General features: G+C 39.1%; 1 protein-coding gene across 6 annotated transcripts in view; it reads left to right on the forward strand.

Moving 5' to 3' along the window:
* gria1a (glutamate receptor, ionotropic, AMPA 1a) overlaps window positions 1–21693 on the forward strand; it is a 94871-nt gene that overhangs the window by 58850 nt on the left and 14328 nt on the right. For 4 of the 6 annotated variants that reach the window (XM_032554501.1, XM_032554500.1, XM_032554499.1 and 1 more), the window contains exons 12-14: window positions 13671–13869; window positions 14804–15051; window positions 20254–20368. In XM_032554501.1, coding sequence (XP_032410392.1) covers window positions 13671–13869; window positions 14804–15051; window positions 20254–20368 — 562 coding nt within the window. Of the gene's footprint in view, window positions 1–13670; window positions 13870–14803; window positions 15052–20253; window positions 20369–21033; window positions 21149–21693 lie in introns of all 6 variants that reach the window. The other 2 variants (XM_032554503.1, XM_032554498.1) reach the window with 1 other exon arrangement.

Raw genomic sequence — 21693 nt, forward strand, 5'->3', positions numbered from 1 at the left:
CATAGGGACGTGCATATCGAGCACACTTTTAAAAGTCCTATGCGACTCACTGCACATTTTCAAAGGACATGTGATGCCATCCCTTGTATCTTTGTATGAGACATTAAAACTTGCAATGTGACATACACCTTTGAAATGTTATTTGCTTTGTATACTTTGTAACGACTATGTCACGGCAAAAAGAAAGGAAAGCACCAGTCTGCTTCAGGCATCTTTTCGTAGCTTACTCTGTTCATGTCAATCAGTCTAGCTTATCTTAATAGTAAATCTGTATAGAGTGGCTCTCATTTAGTTTCCATGCCTTGATTGTGCTTTTACTGACCGAAAATATTACCAAGCATACTTTTTTTTTTTAAGAGAGAGAGAGAGAGAAAACGTTGGTGAACTTTTCCACAAAATGTTCCAAAAACTGCTAATATTTCCTAATGCAGCATGGTCTACAACATTGTTTCTTCAGTAACAGTATTCACACTGAAGACTGCTGCTACCACGACCTGCGAGCTGATAAAAAAGATAGGATATTTTTTATATACTTTTCAACAGATGAGGATGAGATACGAGTAAAATTGTCACCAGGCAATTTCTAAGATCGTCCTGATATCTTGGATTTACTTAGAAGAAATTCAAGTGATCACTACTGATCACTTGAATTGATACAAGTGATCATTACTTGTATGATCACAATGTACCAAAGTGACTCAAAGTGTACAAGTCTGCAAACTAAATACTGAACCAAAATGCTTGCTTCTCCAAGACAGAGCACAATAACAAACAGAACACCCACTGAGACCTAAATCTTTCATTACCTGAAAGCACTAGATTGAAATCCAAAACGTCCCTCTAAAACTCCAGGACATCAGTCTTCAGACTAAATACAGACTCATTATAACAGTATGTCAGTAGCCAGGGCTGATGCCGCTATAGTATAATTGCAAAGCTTTGCTTTTAGCAACATTTTTATATATGAATATTATTTAAGTGCATACCCTGTCATCTTGTTTTGGTGATTTGCAATCCACATAATCCACAGTATTCACGTTGTTCCCAATCTTTGTACCTAAACTCAGATTTCACAATAATAAAGAGAACTACACAAAGCCTAATCTACAGTAGTTGAGATTCTGACAGCGTATTATTATTATTATTATTATGAAAAATAGCCACTATAACTACTGATTACAATATTAAATATAAAAATAAATTACATTTCTTATTACTATAATATCATCCATACCTGATTAGATTCATTCTGATGCACAGATTTATTTTATTTTATTTTTTTTTATTTTGTGTTGAGTGGCCGCCGCCAGTTACATTCCACCCAAATACCTGGAGAGTGATCTACCTGACGATGTTTACCTTGATATTTCCATAAAGACACTGACAAACCATTTAACTGTTAATTTCTAAGCATCATCCGAGAACAGGATGTTCTAGAGATGCATTTAGACGAGAGGTAGGCAGCTTCACCCCTCGTTCACCGCCATTACACAAGAGACAAAAGGCCACAGAAAAGCACTGAACATTTCTTCTTTTTTGGATTGTGAGCAGATATGTTTACTCACTCTGTCTGCCTGTCTGTGTTTATGTCTGTACTCAGAATCTATTAAAAAAAGCCTCTTTTTTTTCCATTTTCTTTGTCTGCTGCCTAGTCCCAACTGCTTTTATCAATTTAAGCTGCCTTGGCATCAAGCTGTACACACAGCTCAGCACGTAAGCGTGCATGCATCTAAATGCAAAGACCCCTTTGTTTACCCATTGATGTATTGCACTGATGTGTACAGTTTCTCGCTAAGTGTGTATTAGCCACACCGTTCCCCATGCTATTTGTGAGACCTTGTTTATTGTGCTCTTTCTAAATGTCAGCCCCGTCAGTCAAACCCTCCCAAAAGCCACACTCTGTGCTTATGGGTTCTCCTTGTGTTTATCTCTGCAAACAGGTGGACTCTGAGACAGCCTCCCCCCACGTTCACCAAACACACACACACACACGCACCCACACACCCACAAGTACACCCCCACAAACCCCTACTATAACACCACTCCATCCATCCAATCATCTGCACATTTCCCGCTGCTTCCATCACCTCTTTTCAGTCCACCTCTTCTCCCCTCTTTCCTGCTCTCCATCCGCTGCTCTATGCACTTTTTCAGTGGTTGCATTTGGTTTGAAATTTATCATGAGAGGCAGCTCTCTCTGGACCTTGATGCCAACACCTGCAGTTATCTCTAGATTTTTTGATTACGTTTTTGGTGCCATTTAGACCTTCTTTTTCAGTAGTCTGTTTTGGAAATGGATTTGCTATCATTGGAAACTCAGACAACCTACAGAAAATGTATTTTCCTCTGTGTGTGTGTGTGTGTGTTTTTATTTTCCAAACCTGTTCTCAGATCCATTTGCCTTTGGGGGCATTTCAATAAATAACAGTATAATTGAAAAGTTGTTTTTTTTCAGTATTTCAATAAAAACGAGGTAATATAATTGACACTCATTACACACAAAGGTATATGTTTCTAGTGTTTCTACGTATTTTGATGATTAATGCCAATAGCCCCAATTCACTTTCTTAGAAAAATAAAATGTCACATAAGTCCAATAAATTAAAGAATAATGTTGAAATGTTGCGTCGCAGCGTACTAAATCAAGGGGAAGACTGGTGATGTCATAGTTTTAAAGGATTTGGCCACCCATATTCCTTGCTTTCTTTTACTTCTGTTCATTTTTTAAATTTAAAATCCAGACACACACTATTGCAGGATTAATGAGAAAAAATCAAATTAAGCAAACCTAAGTATTGCGTGAAAGAGGAATTTAGATAATAAAATCATCAAACACAAACCTTGCACGTTGATGACATTGCCCTCAGTTTGAACCCTTCTTTGACTTCCTCACCTGACTTGAAGAGCAGGCATTCTTGTTTCCAAAGCTTGCCTCGAATTAGTTTGGAGATGTTTTATGTGTCACATTTCTGTGTGCACATACAAGTTTTCCCTTCCTGTGGAGTCGTCTGTGCCTCTCCTACACGGTTGTACGCTGAAATAAATCGGCTCTGTCAGTCACTCAGTCCCTGCCATAGCAACCGTTACTCAGCCTGGCCGTTTAAAATCCTCCGGTAATGGACTGTGTGTGTGGTGTATTATCGTAAACCAGTGAGGGTCTGTTTTTCAGTACGACAGAGTTTTCTGTCGTACTGTTCTGCATTTTGTGCCTGTGTAAAAAGAAGTCTGTACCTGATGGCTATACCTGGATGCGTTTACTTCTGTAGGGAAATAACATGTAGAATAGAATAAGGTCGAGCTACCTTTTGCCTTAAGAACTGTCTTAGTTAAAACAAACAACACAGAAACATTCCTCAGAGTTTCTGGTCCAAATTTTCATATCCTTACATCATTGCTGCATATTTCTCAGCTGCACCCACCACAAAGGTGCTTAGTTGGTCTGGGATCTGTTAAATTCTCATGTTCCACATATTATGAGATGATTTACGCAGGTTGTTATTAATGTTATTGGTGAGGCTGTTGCTGCAACATTTGAGTAGCACTTTGATCGATTCTGTTGCATTAGTGTTTTTGGGATAGATATAGTGACTCAGTCACAAGGCTTATGCCACAAATTTATTTGACTTGTCGAAAGAAAAAAAAGTGACCAGAGCTACTTTTACTTGAAACAGTGCTCAGTTTTTATGCAGATTAATCAAAATGGTGATAACAAATCGAATTATGCCAGCAGCTTTATGAGAGATTTTCTATTAGTACTAAGTTTAGAAAACTTTAAGAAGATTGGACAAACGATGGGCTGAACTGTCGAAGTATTTATTCTCTTATTTCTTGCTCAAATGTTTGAATTTCAGTTCAATTCTTTTGTATTAAAAAGCTTGTAAAAAACTTGATTACTTAGCACTATTTTATACTTAATTTTACTCTTTATTTTCTTATGTAAACTATATTCTTTTTGGTTTTGAATTTTATTTAAATTCTACAGAGAACTCTGCCTTTGGATGAAGAAATTATTTTGAGTCTTTAACGCTGCATCATCGCTTTGGGCGTTAAAACTGCAGTATCGTCCAGCGGGTCGTATAACCAGATGGAGGAAGCTTTTTGGCTGCTAATCAAACTTTCAGGAATGAATCTCATGAATTCTTGCCATCGAGGAAATTATTGATCCTGCCCAGGGATCTGTGTGAGGTATTACACCGTGTTGATGTTTCTATCATTGTCTAAGCCAATAAGAAGCCAGACAGAATTACATGCTTCTGAGTTGCATAATTGCAGAGCTGCTGAGCTGCCCTATAGCAGTTAGGGGAATTTGTGTGGAAGAGATGATTTATTCATAAAGAGATGATTTGGTTTACTCCACGGAAGAACTTATGTTTTATTTATCTGGAGATCGCATGAAGGCAACTTTTGATCACACATGCATGCACCATCAGCAGCAGAAAGCAGCGAGGCGCGCTCTGAGGATCTCAGTGGGCAATCGCGCTTTGTACACAGTCACAGATATGTTTCCTCCAGAGGGGGATTTTTTCTGTCTATTCGGCTCCACAGAGACGACTTTCTCCAGAACTTTTAGGGTTTCAGACATGATGGTAGATGAGTATGCTTGGACTGGTGTCTGGCTTCAGAAACCCTTGCCTGTTGCAAGCTGCTGCCAGTCACTTGTGTATCATGGCTGAAAGAGCCAAGATACACGTCTTTTTTTTTTTTTCTTGTCATTGCAAAAGAAAAAGAAAATGTTGAAGTTAGTTCCTCTGGCAGCAGTACACTTTTCAAACACACAAGTTAGCATGAGTGTCAAGAAAATACAGCCAACTGCATGAGGCAAATAACTAATTATCACTAAAATCACTTTCAAAGGCTTTCAGGATTGACTGATGAGGTGTGAAACAGAGAGGAAAGAATTTTCAATCCGTGATAATAAATGGTATTTCAGTTACCATCAACAACTTTTACTGTAATTCTATCTTTATTTATTATTAATTTTATGTCAGGTTTACGACGTCTATAAAAAAAAGAGAACTTTACATGCAAAAAACTTAATTTTTACGAGTAAAAAAATTGCTAAAGTTCTAAGCGCTCATTATAGCTAAGAAAAGTCAAAAATATTATATGATGTGCTTTTATATGAGGATCTTTATCAGTCTGCTTTATAGTCCTGAAATGATTAGTTGAGAAATATGTTCATATTACAGTAACATTGAAGTTCTTAAGCACTCAATAGAAAACTGTTATTATCCATTATTTACAGTTATCCGGGGTCGGGTTGCGGGGGCAGTAGAACTAGAGAGATCCAGACTTCTCTCTCTGTAGGCGTTCCCAGTCCAGCTGAGAGATGTGGTCCCTGCAGCGTGTCCCGGGTCTTCCTTTAGGTTTCCTTCTCACGTGGAAAAGCAATCCAGAAAGAAAGGCACAAGAGAAAGGCGGTACAGACCACAGGCCGTGGCAGAACATAAACACACAAACCAAAAATATGGTGATGGTTTCAAAGCTTCAGACTTTGTTTTTGGGGAGCCAAGTGAGAGGTTCTTGACAGAAAAACAAGCGGACGAATCGAGGTTGAATCTGTGGTCTGTGGTCATTCTGTGTGATAGATGCCCTGATTGTCGATGCAGAGCTGCCACAACCAAGGACAATCTACAACATAGCAATGTCTGGAAAATTGCTGCTGCAATCAGCGTGTGAGTCTTGTCTTCTTTTACACAGCCAAGGGCACTTCTGCTGGTCTTGCTTCCCTCCTCCTGCTGTCCCTGTTTTAACTCAGACTCTAATAATAAATACAACATCCACATTTGTCCACTTATCGATGAACTGATACAGCGTGTCAGCTGGACGTATCCAACGCCATTGTGATGGGGCAACAGGTCTTCCTGTCTGTCTTTTGTTGCATATTGTGACAGGAGTTGCTGTGTCTCACTCACACAGCATCGCATGTTGAAGTCCCGTGCGATTTTTGAAACTGCTCAGTGTGTGCCGGCTGCTTTAGACGTCATTGCAAATCATTTCACATTGTTACATAAGGAACACAGTAGATCAACCTGGAGTAATATGACTTGCTGAAAAAAAAAAGGCAGTTCTTGGCTTCTCACTCAGACCTCTGTCTTCTGGCTTGTGAGACATTTTGAAAGTTTTCTGTCCATAATAGCACTGCTCTTCTTCTGCTGTAGGCGTGGATGCTCTTCCAGAGAGGAGAGCAGAACGAGGGAGAAGAGAAGAAGTCAGATGACTAAATTCTCTCTCAGCTCAGCTGTACTGTTTGGAGTGCAAAGTGGGCTGCCATGGCAACCACAAAAAGAGAAAAATTGCCCTCCCTCTCTCTCTCTATTTTATTTTATTTTTTTAAACCAATCCACCGACACATCAAGTGTCTCATACGGTGTCATTTTGCTGACAGATTCGCTGTTTATACTTTAAGTGTGCCGATGGTATTGATGTTTGGTGATGTATTTGTTGTGATGTGTTTGTGTTTGCGCCCCTGTTTTTCTCGCCGGAGTGACTAAGAGGCTTTGCGTATGTGTGTGGGCGCACAGCTCTCACAACTTGCCAGCCCCGACTTATCTCAGGTTGCATGTGGCTTATACAGCTTCCATGATATCATTCAGCAGACATGTTTACTGCTTCAAGTACAAGGGATGCAGCTCTAGACTGCACCAACTCCTCTGCAGCGATGGACAAAGTCTTCAAAAGTGAAATAATTTTCTACAGACGGCACGACCACTCACATCAGCCACATGTCGCAGAGCAGCCACTTCACTTAGTTTCTTTTTAATGATGGAAACAAGGCATTTCTTTTCTCATAGTGTTCTAGAGAGAGTGTAATAACGTACTTGTTTGTGGTGCATTTGTTATGGCGGAGGGGGTAACGTTATTGTAATATTCCCGTTTCAACTTAATGCCACGGTAATGGTGGCCTTAAGGGGTGGCGATATGCTTTATTAAAACGCTTTTGCTTCATATTTAAAGCTTCCATGTAGATTTTGTAAATGGAAACCCTCCGAAACAATAGAATCAGCAGAACTCAAAAAAGTCGGGAGATTGACAAAACGAAAGTGTCGGGAAAACTGGCAACTCTTGGCTAGAGCGTGTTTTTATCCCTGGAGTCTCATTTAGCTATGTAGATGGAAGAGAGAGAAAATAAAGAGAGAGAGAGGGTGAAGTGGTGGAAAGTTGAGAGCACCGTGAAAGCATCAGACGTTCTGAAAAATGTGCATGTTTTCTGTGCCTCGGTGGGCTCTAAAAGCATCGTTTGCCTCACACCAATTCAGTCTGGAGAGTCTGCTAAAGCTTTGCATCAGCATGCAGCCTCAGTGCAGGATGAAGATCACTCCTATGTCTGAGATTACAGGGACTATGGGAGCAGAATTATGTAAAAAGGAAGGAAAAAAGAATTTAATAAATGCTTCATTTAAGTTAACTGTACTGGGACACCCATATACATATGCATGTTTTTAAGGGCCATAGGTTTTTACAGTGCCGGCTGCTAAGAGACATTGTAAAAGGTTTTATACCCACATAACATTGACGAGCCCATGAATAGTAAAGGAAAGGTTCATCTAAATCAGCCCTGTGGTTTACATCAGTTTACTGAGGGCCATAAAAGTGTGAATGCAAATAGTGTGGGGGGGAAAAAGACACAATAATTTAAAGCTAGCTGATTCACAATGCTAAATAACATGGCTGACAGATCCTAAGGCTTGTTTACTATTCTGTCAAGCAGAAATGAAACAGGAGCCTATAACTCTCTGTGGTATGTCACATTCAGGTACAGCAATTAAAATAGTTTTACTTCATTATCCATACGTTCTTACTGTAAACTCTAGCTCTTTAAGGACATAATATTATATTCCCTGATTTGAGCTAAATACAAACCTATTTCTTTGTTTATTTGGCTGAGTTAAGACACCAATTAATTAATTCCTCCCATTTTACAGCCTTCTCCCAACATAATCTTGTTTCTTACAAATATACCCAACAGTTTATGTTTATAGTTAAGTACTTTGATGACTTATGAGGAAACGAACAAGCAATAATTATTAAAAATCTTATTTATAATTTGGATTAAGTCTCGTTAATGCTCAAATACAGATGCATATTGTACATTTTTAAATGAACCCACTCAGTTGTTCATTCCCTTAGGCTGGATTACACATTTTGCCCTTACTGTTGAGTATTTTTATTCCTTATTCTGTTTTATATATCCCATATTTCCATCTTTGTGTGAATCTATTTGCTTTGATTGGCTGTCACTTTGGTGCTGTTGCACAGAAGTTTCACCATTGTGGGATAATAAAGGATATTTCTTTTCCATTTCTATTGTTTTTTTTAAGATCATATAATGCACCCTATTTCCATAGGCTGTGGCTCTGAACTAGATAAGTTATTTTAAGTTGATCAAATTCTTCTAGAAGTTTCAGAATTCCAGCAGGAACAAACTTAAAAGATAAAGCATCGTTAAAAAAAAACACTTGTAATGACTTCCCTTGGAGAAACTGAGTTTTCAGACAGATAAATGTGTTTTATCTATAACAAATCTCCTGTCAATAGCTTTATAAACTCTTTCTACCATATTTTGAAGACTTGTTGGATCAGTGACCAAACTCTCCTACTGTTCAGTTTTTATAATACAAGCCGGACAAGTAGAGACCTCCCCCTCACGTTCGCTTCAAAGTGACCTACTGTATGCTTTTCAGCTTGATTTAAATGAACAGAAAAAAAGCACAAAAACTGAAAAGCACAAAATGGGAAAGAGAGAGAAATGACAAGTAGCAGATACAAATGGAATCAGGCAGTTGTTTCAGTCGTCTCATTGTGTTCTCTATTCTGTCTGGATTGTACTTATAAGATTTTCCTTTTTTTCCCACAACCCATGGCTACTTCTGTTAGTTACATGAATACTAAGGAGCTAATTGAGCCAACATTGTAATTGTTCTTTAGAGCGTGATTTTAAAACTTGACTGACAGCATTTTGTCTCCTAGTGAGTTGAGAGCATTAGCAGTATTGTATTGCAGTCAAACAGAATGTGCCAACAATTACACCTAAACGTTTGGAAAGATTTTAAGAATATATACATTATTTCCACTGCTATAGTCTATTCTTTCTGTCTTCCACTTGGTCTCTTTCTTGTACAATCCCTGTATTTCTAAAACTGACATATGACTGCGAAACATATAGATGTTATGCTAATTGAAAAAAAAGTCTATAAAAACTCTTTTTCCTTCTCTCCTTTTTTGCCTTAGAACGATACACCATAATTAGAGACCATTTTCTTTCTAGTTTAAACCTTTGCAATTCCTAATCCAATTGTAATGTGGCCATTACTGGCTCATTTTTTACACTTGCAAGTCATTAGTCATTGTTAATTACCATATCGAAAAGAAGAGGCCAGCCAGGGGGAGTTCTAATGAGAGTTTAGTGCCGCAGTAGATTCCCAGAGAATTGTGGGTGGAGTACATAAAGCGGAGGATGAAGCTCTGATCTGAGATGATCTGGTACCTGTAGCTTTCAGCGACTGAACACTGCCAAGTGACACAGACAGCTGACTGAAATAAAAGCTTCTTAAGGAAGAGTTTAAGTCCCTACAGGTGTGTGTGCGTGTGGGTGTGTTTGTGAATCTGTAAAAACCAAATCTTTCCTTCGGATGTTGGAAATGTTTCCAAATGCATAGTGCTCCCCATTGCTCTCAGTTCAACGAGTAACAGAATACCCGACAGCAGTGTTATATTTGATGTGAAGTGACTGCATTGAGTCAAAGAGCGAGATGAGGCTGAGGCTAAATAGACATTGTTAGAATATTTTTGAGGAATCCAGAAAGTAGTATATATGCAGAAATATCTAGTTAATGCAATCAAGCTGGATTTAAAGTCATTTGTCAATGGTAATGGATTTGGCATAAGTTAGATTAACAGTTTTATTTGTAATAACTTTTAAAAGCAATCAGTCAAATAAGTCAATTGATTTCATTGGTAATAACTTTTAGAAAGTAGTAATTTCACCAGTTAGTAATATGTTTTGGTCTATCAAAAGAAATGGTTGGACTCAGAAACTATATATTGATAATATAAGCAACATTTTTGATTCAAATCCCCTTTTGGCTCTGAAATTATTGAATAGACACATGAGTTCAACAACAAGGATTATTTTTGATCCGTTATGAGTGCCTGTTCTGCCCATTCAGCGTTCGAGTGTTTCAGGAATCCCCGATCATTCATGTAGCTTCTTTAGAAATGTGAACTGTGGACACTGACATTTGCGTTGGTTTACGTCTGTGTTTGCAACTGAGATGGTATTTTAGGTTTGAATAGCTCCGATGATAGACGAGCTTCTTGTTACACAGTGGGCACACAATAGTCTTTTACAGGGTCCATTCAGATCTTCTTTTTTTTTTTTGAAGGAAAGAAATAACCAGTGGGCCAAGAGAAGTTAGCCCACAAGAAACTGTCTACATCACTGTTGTTTGTTTTTGTCCGATTTACAGGTCTAGCAGAAACATGTAGATATGTAAACAAAATAGTGAGATTAACTGCACTAAATAGTTTATGCTTTAAAATATATGCATTTAAATAATTGAAATCAATCAAAAGAAATCCCCCTCAAGTCCTGTGAAGTTGAACTGCAACAAAATTAGTAAAAATTCAAGTGGTATGCATAGTTTAGCATGGCACTGTGAAATTTGAAGATTATTACAAATTAATAATAGTAGAAAACAAGTAGGATGCTCTTTCTTTTTGGGAGGAAATTACCTGATAAACTTTGAGTTTATTTATGTTAAATGGAATTATGTATTTTTTGCTCTGCTCAACTAGAGAGGAAGGTTACAGGAGATCTATACACACACACACACCCCCACACCCCCCCACACACACACCCTGCAAATTTTTTCCTCAACCCAGTTGCACAGTAAATGGCCTCATTGTTATCTTACACAGATAAACTCACACTCACCAGCACACCGCAAGAGGAGGGGAGCGTCGGTGCATGCGTGTCTGTGTGGGCACCCACGCTGCGCTAAGTGTCAGTGCCAAGGCTTAGGCTATTGTTGTCTTGGACCAAAACAAACTCCTGTCAGCCCCCGAGAGCAGGGGGAGACGTGAAGACGGGCGGGGGGGAGGGAGGCAGTGGAGATTCACGTTGGACAGAGGATGAAAGTTGGGGGGGAAAAAAAGCAGAGAGAGAAGAAAGCAAGAAAAGGAAAACAGGACAACTGAAGGGGAAGGATTAGACAGCTGTTTACTGCCATCTCTGGAGTGGAGCAGCAGTCAAAGCAGAGGAATTTGTTTGCTTTTGCTGCTGCAATCCAGTTTGTTTTTTCATCTCTGCCATTTCTCTCCGTGCCTGTCCTTGCCCCCTTCTGACTTGCAACACTGTTTCGGCACACACAAAAAGGATATTGGTTTGTTTTCCCCCCAGTCGCACGTTTGATTAGCTAACGCACATTTCCTGCTTAGTCAAATCAACCAGACGGCTACCAAGAGAGTAGGAAGCAGTTAACACGCTAATGTAGAGCTGATAGGTATTGTAATAGCTCATTTTCAATGTGCAGAACAATTATTGTGATACCACTTCATACTTTAAATCATAACAACTTCAAGAGAAGGTGTGCCATTTCTCTTTAGTATCTTATGATTAAAAAAATACAATAATCAGACCGCTTCTTTTTTTTTTTTTTTTACATATAGCAATAGACAGTAAAAATGCTGTCTTCTTCATTAGGGATCTGAAATAAAATGTGTATTTTATTAGGAAGTTGTTCTTACACGGTGTTATTTTTTTTACCTACAGAAGAGCATTTTTACACCGATTATTTCAAAATCAAAAAAATTGTGAAAATGTCAGAGATCTAGCAACTTAAAGACTTCATGAATAGAATTTTGAAAATTACAAAAATATTACCTAATGGACAAAGAAATGCACAAATGTTTTGTTTGCAGAAGATTCTGCTACAGTGTCAGCTACTTAATGTTTTTTTCTGTCACCTAGCAGATTCCTTTATTTGTTGTTGTTTCAGGACTCAATACAGTGGCTTCATTCATAGAAATGAGACAAAAGTGACTCATAAGTACCTTTTCAGCAAGATATGGGAGCTTGTTTTATTCAATAATTCCTTAATATTGATGGAAAAGTACTTGTTCCCTTGGCAGATTATTTCACTTATAGAAAAAATGTCTTTTGCTGTGCATTTCCAACCCCTGTGCTTCTGTCATTTTGTTGCTACACCTTAACTTAATTACTCAGGACAACTTCTTTTTTTATTTCATCATCCTTCCTATCAATTAAGTGTTTTCATGTCCGAAGACAGAATGCATCTGCACAGCATGCCTAAACCTTCACCGTGTTTAAGTGCAAGAAGGATCTTATGTTCTTTCCCAAAAGTAGAATTATTTCTCAAAATTGTTCTCTTTGATTTTAAATCTGTTGTTTTTTTTTGTTTTGTTTTTGCTGCTTAGCTCAATGTTCTGCACATGAAAGCGCCACTTTAATAGTTTTCATTTTTCTTATAAACCTGGGAATTTATTTTTAATAATCTCAGTGCACAAGCGGATTTATTTAAATTTATCCCTTAAGGTATTTTAATTTGGGTGCTTGAAATGCTGGGTAGAAGCGCTTGATTTGTTTTCGCCCTTAGGCAACAGCTGAGCATTTACATATCAACTGTGTTGCTTATTTCTAAAGATCTTCAGAAGACCAGCATATTGCATGTACCAGCGACAGAGTGCATTCTTTTGTTTTGTTAGTTTTTTTGATGCCCGAAAATAAACCACCATTTTTGGTTGACACATTGTAAAATAGTACCTAGAGACAAAAAAAATCAGGTGGATTGTACGTAGTTTCACACACACACCAACGCACCAACACACACCCACACACACACACACCCACCCACACCCCCCTTTGCACAAACACACAGCCCTGCTTCATGACTTTCAAAGGCTTTGGAGCCACTCAGCGTTGAATCTGTGCTCTTTCTCTGCCGCTCTTTCATCATCTTGCCGTCATCTCAAAAGCATCTTAAATGATTATGTTTTAGCTTCTCCCTTTTTGTCTCGCCGTACTTAATCTCGCCTTCATGTTCACACTCCATTTGTTTTTAAGGCACAAAGGTGGACAGTAAGAGGCCCTTTTTGTTTCAGATTTGTGTCATTTTCATTGCATAAGCACCGGTGCTCTCTGCCCCGGTGCTTGCATGTGTTCGCTCTAGTTAGAGGGGTTTTTTTTCTTTTTCTCGAAGTAAACAGACAGAAAGACAGGGATTTACCTCGTTTTTATTTTATTTATTTGCTTCAAAAGTGTAATTGGAGAAGCAGTAAAGGGTTCTCCTTTGCTCATTAATCCCAAACAATTAATGCGCGTGGCTCCATTAAACATATTGGCAACTTTCTTAAAGTGAGATTAATTTGGCAGGCAGGAGACTGAGTGGGCCTTTGTGGGGCTGGTTATCTTTCCTCAGCAGATTGGGCTAAGCTCTCCACAGGCCCGGTGGGATGAAGAGTGTTTGAGTGCAGAGACGGTGTGAAGCAATGTAGGTCATTTGGGTGGTGTGAACATCACAAGGGTTTAAGATCGCGCTTCACGATTACCTGTCAACCACTAATGTTATGTTACTCAAACGTACTCGCGCCTTCTGCTGTACCTGCAGTGACTAACCCTGACCAACGACATCGTGGATCTCTGTTTTCAGCTCTCTGTCTGGTCGCATTGTCGGTGGCGTCTGGTGGTTCTTCACCCTGATCATCATCTCCTCCTATACGGCCAACCTGGCTGCCTTCCTGACCGTAGAGAGGATGGTGTCTCCTATAGAGAGCGCCGAGGACCTGGCTAAGCAGACGGAGATTGCCTATGGAACGTTAGATGCCGGTTCGACGAAAGAGTTCTTCAGGGTGAGAAACGTCAAGCTTTTGTAGTGTTTGCTAAATCATTGCTATCTCTTACAACAACAAGCTGCAGTTTGTTTTATGGAGTTTTCAATCTGACGGACTAACGTCAGTAGTTTGTAGTAGTTTGTGATCTTGCTAATGCAGAGGTATTACTGTCTTCGTCTTCTAAGCAGTTCTAACCACCTTCCCTGGACTTAGTGATGTATAGCATCCTCATAGCAACATGCTGCAACTAACATGCTTAATTAGGGATAGTGCAATCCGAGTGTGTTATTGTGTTATTTCTCTGACGCAGCATTTTTGCATGTACGCCAAAATGTTCAGTTGTCATCTTATGTTCCACATTTAGTTTGTCCCCTTCATGCATTGTGGCAAACTGCAAATGTTCTGTTTTTTTCTTTCTGAAAATGCCTTTCTTCCTGCTACTCTTCTTTTAAAATCAGAACATGCATATTTGTTTGAGCAGGTCCAAATATCTGAGCTGTGAACATAAGAAGTTCCCCTAGAGTTACCTTTGGCCTCCTAAACGTTTCTCTGATTAATGTTATACTTTGCCTGTCAATATAAGTGGATTTTAACTACTTCATAACCTTGTCCCTAACCTGTTTGCAATGTTCTTTGGGTTTCATAATGCTGTTTGTTCACTAATCTTTTCAGACAAAAGTCTGCACAGAACAAATTTATACGTAGGTTAAAATTTGGATTAAATTGGATTTTATTAGGGGTATTATTGTATAGGGGGCTCACCGTGAACAAAACACTTGCCAGTTATTTATTTATTTTAATAAAAGATAAACTGAAAACCAGATGTCCTTAACATTCACTTGCTACTTAATGTCAGTCAATGTATCACATTTGCAAGAAACTTTAAAATATTTAACTGACACTGTCTCTGATTTTTGGTCTCTGCTCTCTTGTTAAAATTTTTGCCCCTCAGAGGTCAAAGATCGCTGTGTTTGAGAAGATGTGGTCCTACATGAAGTCCGCTGACCCGTCAGTGTTTGTCAAAACAACGGATGAGGGAGTGATGCGGGTCAGGAAATCCAAAGGCAAGTACGCCTACTTGCTGGAGTCCACGATGAACGAGTACATAGAGCAGAGGAAGCCATGTGACACGATGAAGGTGGGAGGAAACCTGGACTCAAAAGGTTATGGGATTGCCACGCCCAAGCGCTCCCCTCTAAGGTAAAACCCTGCCGTTGCAATATGGTCAGAAAAAACCCTTAAAGTTATTTTATTGCTGTGTTTGTGCATGAACATCACATTTCATCTGTTGATTCCCTCATGTGGCAGACATTTCACATCTGTTTGTGCATGAAACTAAACTTGTTTCATCCATTTTGATTTATTTAAACAGTACTGGGAGAAGGTCTAGACTTGTATTAACTCTAAGGAATAAGAAAACAGTGTCATTTTATAGTGGTGTTGAAAATATCTCCTCATGAAAAGAAACAATGATTTTTATTGGCCTCATCAAAACAAGCTGAGATGAAAATGTATCTACCTTTTAGCAAAAGTTTAGAATCCTCATTTTGCCATAAATTACCTAAATCTTTCACAAATCAAAACATTTGTTTGAAAGAGTCTTCAATCAGTGTGATTCCAGCACAGACTAGTATTGTAGTCTCATACGTGTCTAATTCTAAAGTCCTTATCCACGCACCATACATTGTCTACAGGTACAGCTCAAAAAATGTAAATATCTTGCAGAAGTTTAAGACTTTTGTAACTCGTTTCAAAAAGTGGAACTCGTAGAATCATGATAGAGTGAAATATTTCAAACTGTAACTTCTTTCAGATTTGATGATTAAGGCTTACAGATGACGAAAACCCCAAATTTAGTGTTTCAGAAAAAAATGAATTTTGGAAACTCACGGTGTCACACCCTAATCAGCTAATTAACTCAAAACACTTGCAAAGGTTTCCTTGGTCTCTCAGTCTGGGTCAGTAGGCGACACAATCATGGGGAAGATTGCTGACTTGACAGATGTCCGGAAGGCAGTCATTGACACTCTCCGCAAGGAGGGCACGCCACGAAAGGTCGCTGCTATAGATGCTGGATGTTCACAGAGTGCTGTGTCCCAGCATATTCAGTAGCAGGAGAAAGAGTGATAGGAAAAGGTGCACAGGCTACAGCAGAAACAGCAGCTTTGAGAGAATTGGCAAGTAAATTCCTTTCAGAGTTTTGGGCGAACTTCATAAGAAGTGGAATGAGGCTGGAGTCAGCATATCAAGAGCCACTGTGCACAGACAAATCTCACATGGGGGCTTCAAATGCCACATTCCTCATGTCAAGCCACTTCTGAACCAGAAACCTTTTCCAATGCAAGTAAAGTTTTATTTCATTTTACATGAATATGAATTATGTTGGCAGCAACTGCATACAGTGTTGTCTGAAACGTTATTTCAGCGAGGGATCTCAGGGTGTTAACATCATGAGATCTTGTATAATTTTTATTCCTACCTTCACTCCTCGGATGCAGAATGAAGCAATCGTGAGGGGCAGGTCTGTCGCAATAAGCAATAAATTTAATATTTGTATGACGAATTAAAAGGAGCTGGATAATTAAAAATATGTCGATAATTTGCAGTTGCATGCGTGTTTGTTTTTGTCGTAGCTCTCTCTCTTTCTACCAAAGAGACTGGATGACACCCCGGTGCATCAAGTTACTTCTCCCGTTGTCGTTCCTCCAGAATAATACGGGGAGCGACGAACGAAAAAGCGGCAGTTTTACGGCACTCCGGGTGAACCCAACACACGGGACACAACAGCGACGATGGCGTCCAAAGTTTAAATTTTTTCCAACTTTCTTTTGTCGCATGGCTGGTATTTAGTCGACAAACAAAATACAAAAAGTCCAATGCAAAATGATGCGTGCTAGGACATTTTAATTGCTGAACAAATACTTAAATAAATAAAAAAATACTGCCCTTCCATCTCATTGAAAAGCCAGCATTTCGAGTAAGTTTGAGTACAGTAAGTGCAGAGTAAGTTTTCACAAGCAGTACTCCCAACGATTAATATATTTTGAAGGGCAAGTTTGTTTACAGAGACTTCACAATCCATTTTTATTTGTTTTGAATGTTTAAAATGCCTTCCAGCTCCAGTGTTAAATGTTCTTTAGAAATTAATTTGTTGATCTTTGAGAGGATGTACTTGCGTTATTATGACATTTTTATGCTATTGGTTAACAATGGCCTCAAATTAAATTTTTATTTATCGCAATAATTTGTGACAATTAATTGCCCATCAAAAGTTGTTATTGTGACAGGCCTAATGAGAGAAGCTTGAAAACCTTTGCAAAAGTACTGTTCATCTGTTTTTTTTTTCTGTTGGCATGTGCACATTTATGATCAAATTAAGTCTTTCATTCTTGTGTTATATTGTACACCGCCATAAAATGGAATTATGTTTTCACTTTTTTTTGCAGTTTGTATTTATCAAATGAACGTATTTATAGAGTTACCTTATACAGTTTCTACCTTTTTTGTTTGTATATTCTCCTAATAAAGTGAATCTACTTAAGCAAACTTGTGAAAGCGAACAGAAGTGCAAAGTAGGACAAGAAGATGTCGATTCCTGTTTGACCCTCCGTTTGGTTAGCTCTAGGGCTCGTTTTTGACGAATTGATTTATGGAAGCTAAAGTCAACTAAAGCATCGCAATTCTGTGTAGCGGAACTTGTGAAACGGCATTAAAAGTAAAGGAATCTACATCCAACCTGGCTACTTTCCCACTTCAGCTAGAGCTCACACCTTGAATGTTCCACTTTTCCCCATTCAATGTGACAGATGATGTAACGAATGATGATTCTTTCTGGGTTTGCTCCCGCCATCGACAAGCGGCAGCTGTCATTTCACATCGCATTAACATTCTAACCGACTTCCCATTTATATTGCTTCTGCAACCACAGAGAGAGTGCAAATGCTGGGTGGCATCTGAAGCTTTTAATCTGTCTCTAATAGGCCTCATTCATTTTAATGAAGGGAGCCATACTGGAAGATTTTATTCAATCATTGCTGGGGTTTCTTTGGGACTTTGGTTGACAGCCAGAGGTCAGAATGCAGACAGGATATGGTTCTTGAGCCTTCCTCAGATGTTCCTCCTTTTTGAAATGTATGCAAATCACATTTTATACATCAAGTAAGTGTTGCATTAGTTTAAGCTATAAATGGTGGGTGGTGAAATTAAGCTGCTCCAGACCCACATCTGGCACTCAAAAGCTGAGGATGTACCAGCGTATCTCCCGCTCTGTGGTGATCCCTAAATGAGCGATGTTTGTTGTTGTCGGGTTTCTATCATCGTCATTCACAAACGTCTCGCACTGAGATTCGATAACAGCTAATAAATTTGCACTGCTAATAAATGAAATTGAAATGTGCCCATCTTGATTTAAGTTCCCAACTCTCCTGTGCGATTAGACATAAGTGAATGACCAAGCACTGCTCAGAATTGAATTCAATCATACCTGCAATGAGCTGTTAGCAAATAAATGATTTTAGACTGCTGCATGTCAAATGATTCCATTCTTATCTATGTTCAGAAACAGGAAAACAATTTAATTTATTCACATTTGAGTGATATCAACTGCTCTGCAGTGCAGGTTTGATTGAAAAGTTTCTATTTTACAGGAATATCTTCAAATAACCCTTTTTTTTCCGGATCAATCATTCTAATGTATTTCTTACATGTGCAACATCCACCCGTCCCCAGCAGAGTTTACCCCATCTCTCTGATGACCTGTAGCCTTTCTGACATCTGCTCACCTCAGAGCAACAGACCAAACTAACCAACGACCTGCTGAGTCATCCGTGTTCACAGTCTTTGACTTCTTTCTTTTTTTGTCTGAGTTTGCTGGGCTGAGAAAGAAGTCAGAAAAAGGTTTTACCAGCCCTGAGGAAGAAAAAAAAAGAAAAGAGAAACGTGTTCCCTACAGCTGTGTTGTGAACTCAAGGCCAGGGGATAAAGACTCCTCTGTTTCTGCTGGTGAGAAAGGCTGAATATTAAACCAAACCTCGCAGCGGATAAAAAAACAGTCTTGACTTCTGGTCATAGATTCTGCCTTTCCGTGTAACGGGGATGGAGAGAATCTTTGTCCACGGCCAAACAGCTACAGGAAACACACTCATGCACTTAATCCAGAGAGCACAAGAGTAAGCTTTAAGGAGATGCCTTCAGTGAGTTCACCTGCACATGGAAGTATTATTCTTTTTATGCTTGTTAATGCTTTAAACCAGGGGTCTCAAACTCCAGTCCTCGAGGGCCGCAGACCTACTGTTTTTAGATGTGCCACAGGTACAAAACACTGGAATGAAATGTCTTAATTACCTCCTCCTTGTGTAGATCAGTTCTCCAGACCCTTGCTAATGACCGAATTATTCTATTCAGGTGTGGTGCAGCAGAGGCACATCTAAAAGTTGCAGGACTGCGGCCCTCGAGGACTGGAGTTTGAGACCCCTGCTTTAAACGTATCTGCACACTAAGACAAAGCCTTTGACTGCATGTGCTGTTGCTGATAGACTATGTAATCCCTTCTGTTATTGATGGACATAATTTCTTGCCATTAACATCATTACACATATTGAACTGCCATGAGACAGAACAAGTCCCTAGCCATCAGATCTCTTGGTACTGGTGCCACTTGAAGACAGAACGCACAAAAACAGACACAAATATGATGAGTAACAGACCCGTATCAATCCCACTCATTACCGATCTTTGGTTTCGACAATGCCAGCTTGCTATTTAAAGCCCACATGAGTGGAGAATGTTTCAAGTTTAATTTGAAATTTGCCATAGACAGCTCAGAGAGGGTTCTGTCTTTGTGGCAATTTCTTTGTCAAAGAGGCTAAGTTGACAACACTTTGTTCACCAACTCTGTCAACAAAGGAATCACTTTTCTTTCTTACTTTTTAACAAGGTTCTCAAACATTGACCAAGGTTACTTCATCAAATTAAATAATATGGTTACAGAAGCTGAATAGCACAATCCAAGACAGACTTTGCTGAACAATATTGAGGCAAGTTATTGTTGCAACATCTTGTGGGAAGATGCTACTACATTAGTACACCTCCCGTCAATATACTGTATTCGTTACCATATTAAAAGTAATTAACTTCATCACCCAAGGCATCTCAGTTTAGCACTCCGTGTCTCTCTGAGGCCCCTGCTTGGTAAAACCTGGTACATCTCAGCAGCATTTCAGCGCACTGCATGTATATAACAAAACATGCACATTCAAAACCAGGGCTCCTGGTCCGTATCAAGTTGGCCACATTCAGGAGAATCCCTTGCTTTCAAGTCAATGTTGTCATAATTACCACCACCACTCGACCAATCTCTTTATATCTGTCTCCTAACGGTTATCGTTTCATATCGTTTTCAAGAAACCCAGTAAACCTGGCAGTATTAAAACTGAACGAGCAAGGCCTCTTGGACAAATTGAAAAACAAGTGGTGGTACGACAAAGGAGAGTGCGGCAGCGGGGGAGGGGACTCCAAGGTCAGAGCCAGTTTTGATGAACCCTGTGTGTAACGGGGTGGAGATGGCGGTAACCGGCAGCTCGACGCCACATCGCCTCTCTGGCAACACTTTTTTTATCCATGAGATTTAGGACAGAGTAACAGCAAAGAGCCAAACTTTTGAGCTGTTTGACTATAAATTTGAAATCCACCGAGCTGAATATATGCACCATGTGAACCATGAAACTTTATTAGTAATTGAAGCAGCTAAGCGAAGCACAATCTGTTATTTGATGCTGCAGATGCTTTTCAGGCGCAGTTGTTAAATCTTGCATTTTTTTTTTTCACATATTCTGTTAGCAAAAGATTTATTTAAGATGACAGTGTTGCATGAGTGGGGGTAAGCAGAGTGCCGGTTACCCGAAGTGATATAGTAATACACATCTACAGCCTTACAGAGTGAGCCAGCCAAGCTAGATGGAGTATTAATGCATATCACTTTGACTCGAATGTTAATAATGACGTTTAATGCCATGTATTTGTGTGTTTGTGTGTGACGTTTTATTTAGTTTTTTTCTTTGTCAAGCAAGCGAGACCAAGCATTGACTGTTGTGTGGATGTACTTGTTGCTCTGTGTTTCTGAACTAATAACATAAAATAACATGACGTAATATGTTATTTATGTTATTTCCCTATTGTTGGAAGAATCCCAGTAAACCTAGCGGTGTTGAAACTGAATGAGCAAGCCGTCTTAGACAAACTGAAAAACAAATGGTGGTACGATAAAGGCGAGTGTGGCAGCAACGACGCCGCAAGAAAGGTTAGTCTCAACGCACAAAATTGACACCTCACTGTACCTCCCAACCCTAACCCTACTTTGTTCCTAAATCAGACCTTACCCTTTCAAAAAAATAAATAAATAAATATCTCAACCTCTTCCACACACAGTTATCCTCCCTCTGTGGCTTTGGTAGTACCGCACTGGACCAAATATCAGACAGCAGTACAAAGATTACTTCTCTTTTTTTCTTTCTTAAGAAAATTTGGAACACTTAACTTAGAAATACATTGCTTCTCCGTTCACTAATATATTTTTTCACTTTAGGATTTATACGTTGCAAAATATACTCACCGAATTATGCAAAGTCAGTGCATTAGTCTTCAAAAACACAGTTTGGTTGATTCAGTTTAGAGTAAGGTTTAATCAGCAGGGACCATTTTAAACTGTACAAGTCAAAAATCATTTCCTCCGCTGAGAGAAATCGCTGCACTTTTCCCTCACTTTGTGCGCTTTCAGGACTCGAACATCAAAGACAGTCACATGTGGCATGCATTTGATTTTTCAACACACTTTTAAAAGCTCAC

Source organism: Xiphophorus hellerii, chromosome 23, assembly GCF_003331165.1.
Source record: "Xiphophorus hellerii strain 12219 chromosome 23, Xiphophorus_hellerii-4.1, whole genome shotgun sequence".
NCBI classification, from domain to species: domain Eukaryota; kingdom Metazoa; phylum Chordata; class Actinopteri; order Cyprinodontiformes; family Poeciliidae; genus Xiphophorus; species Xiphophorus hellerii.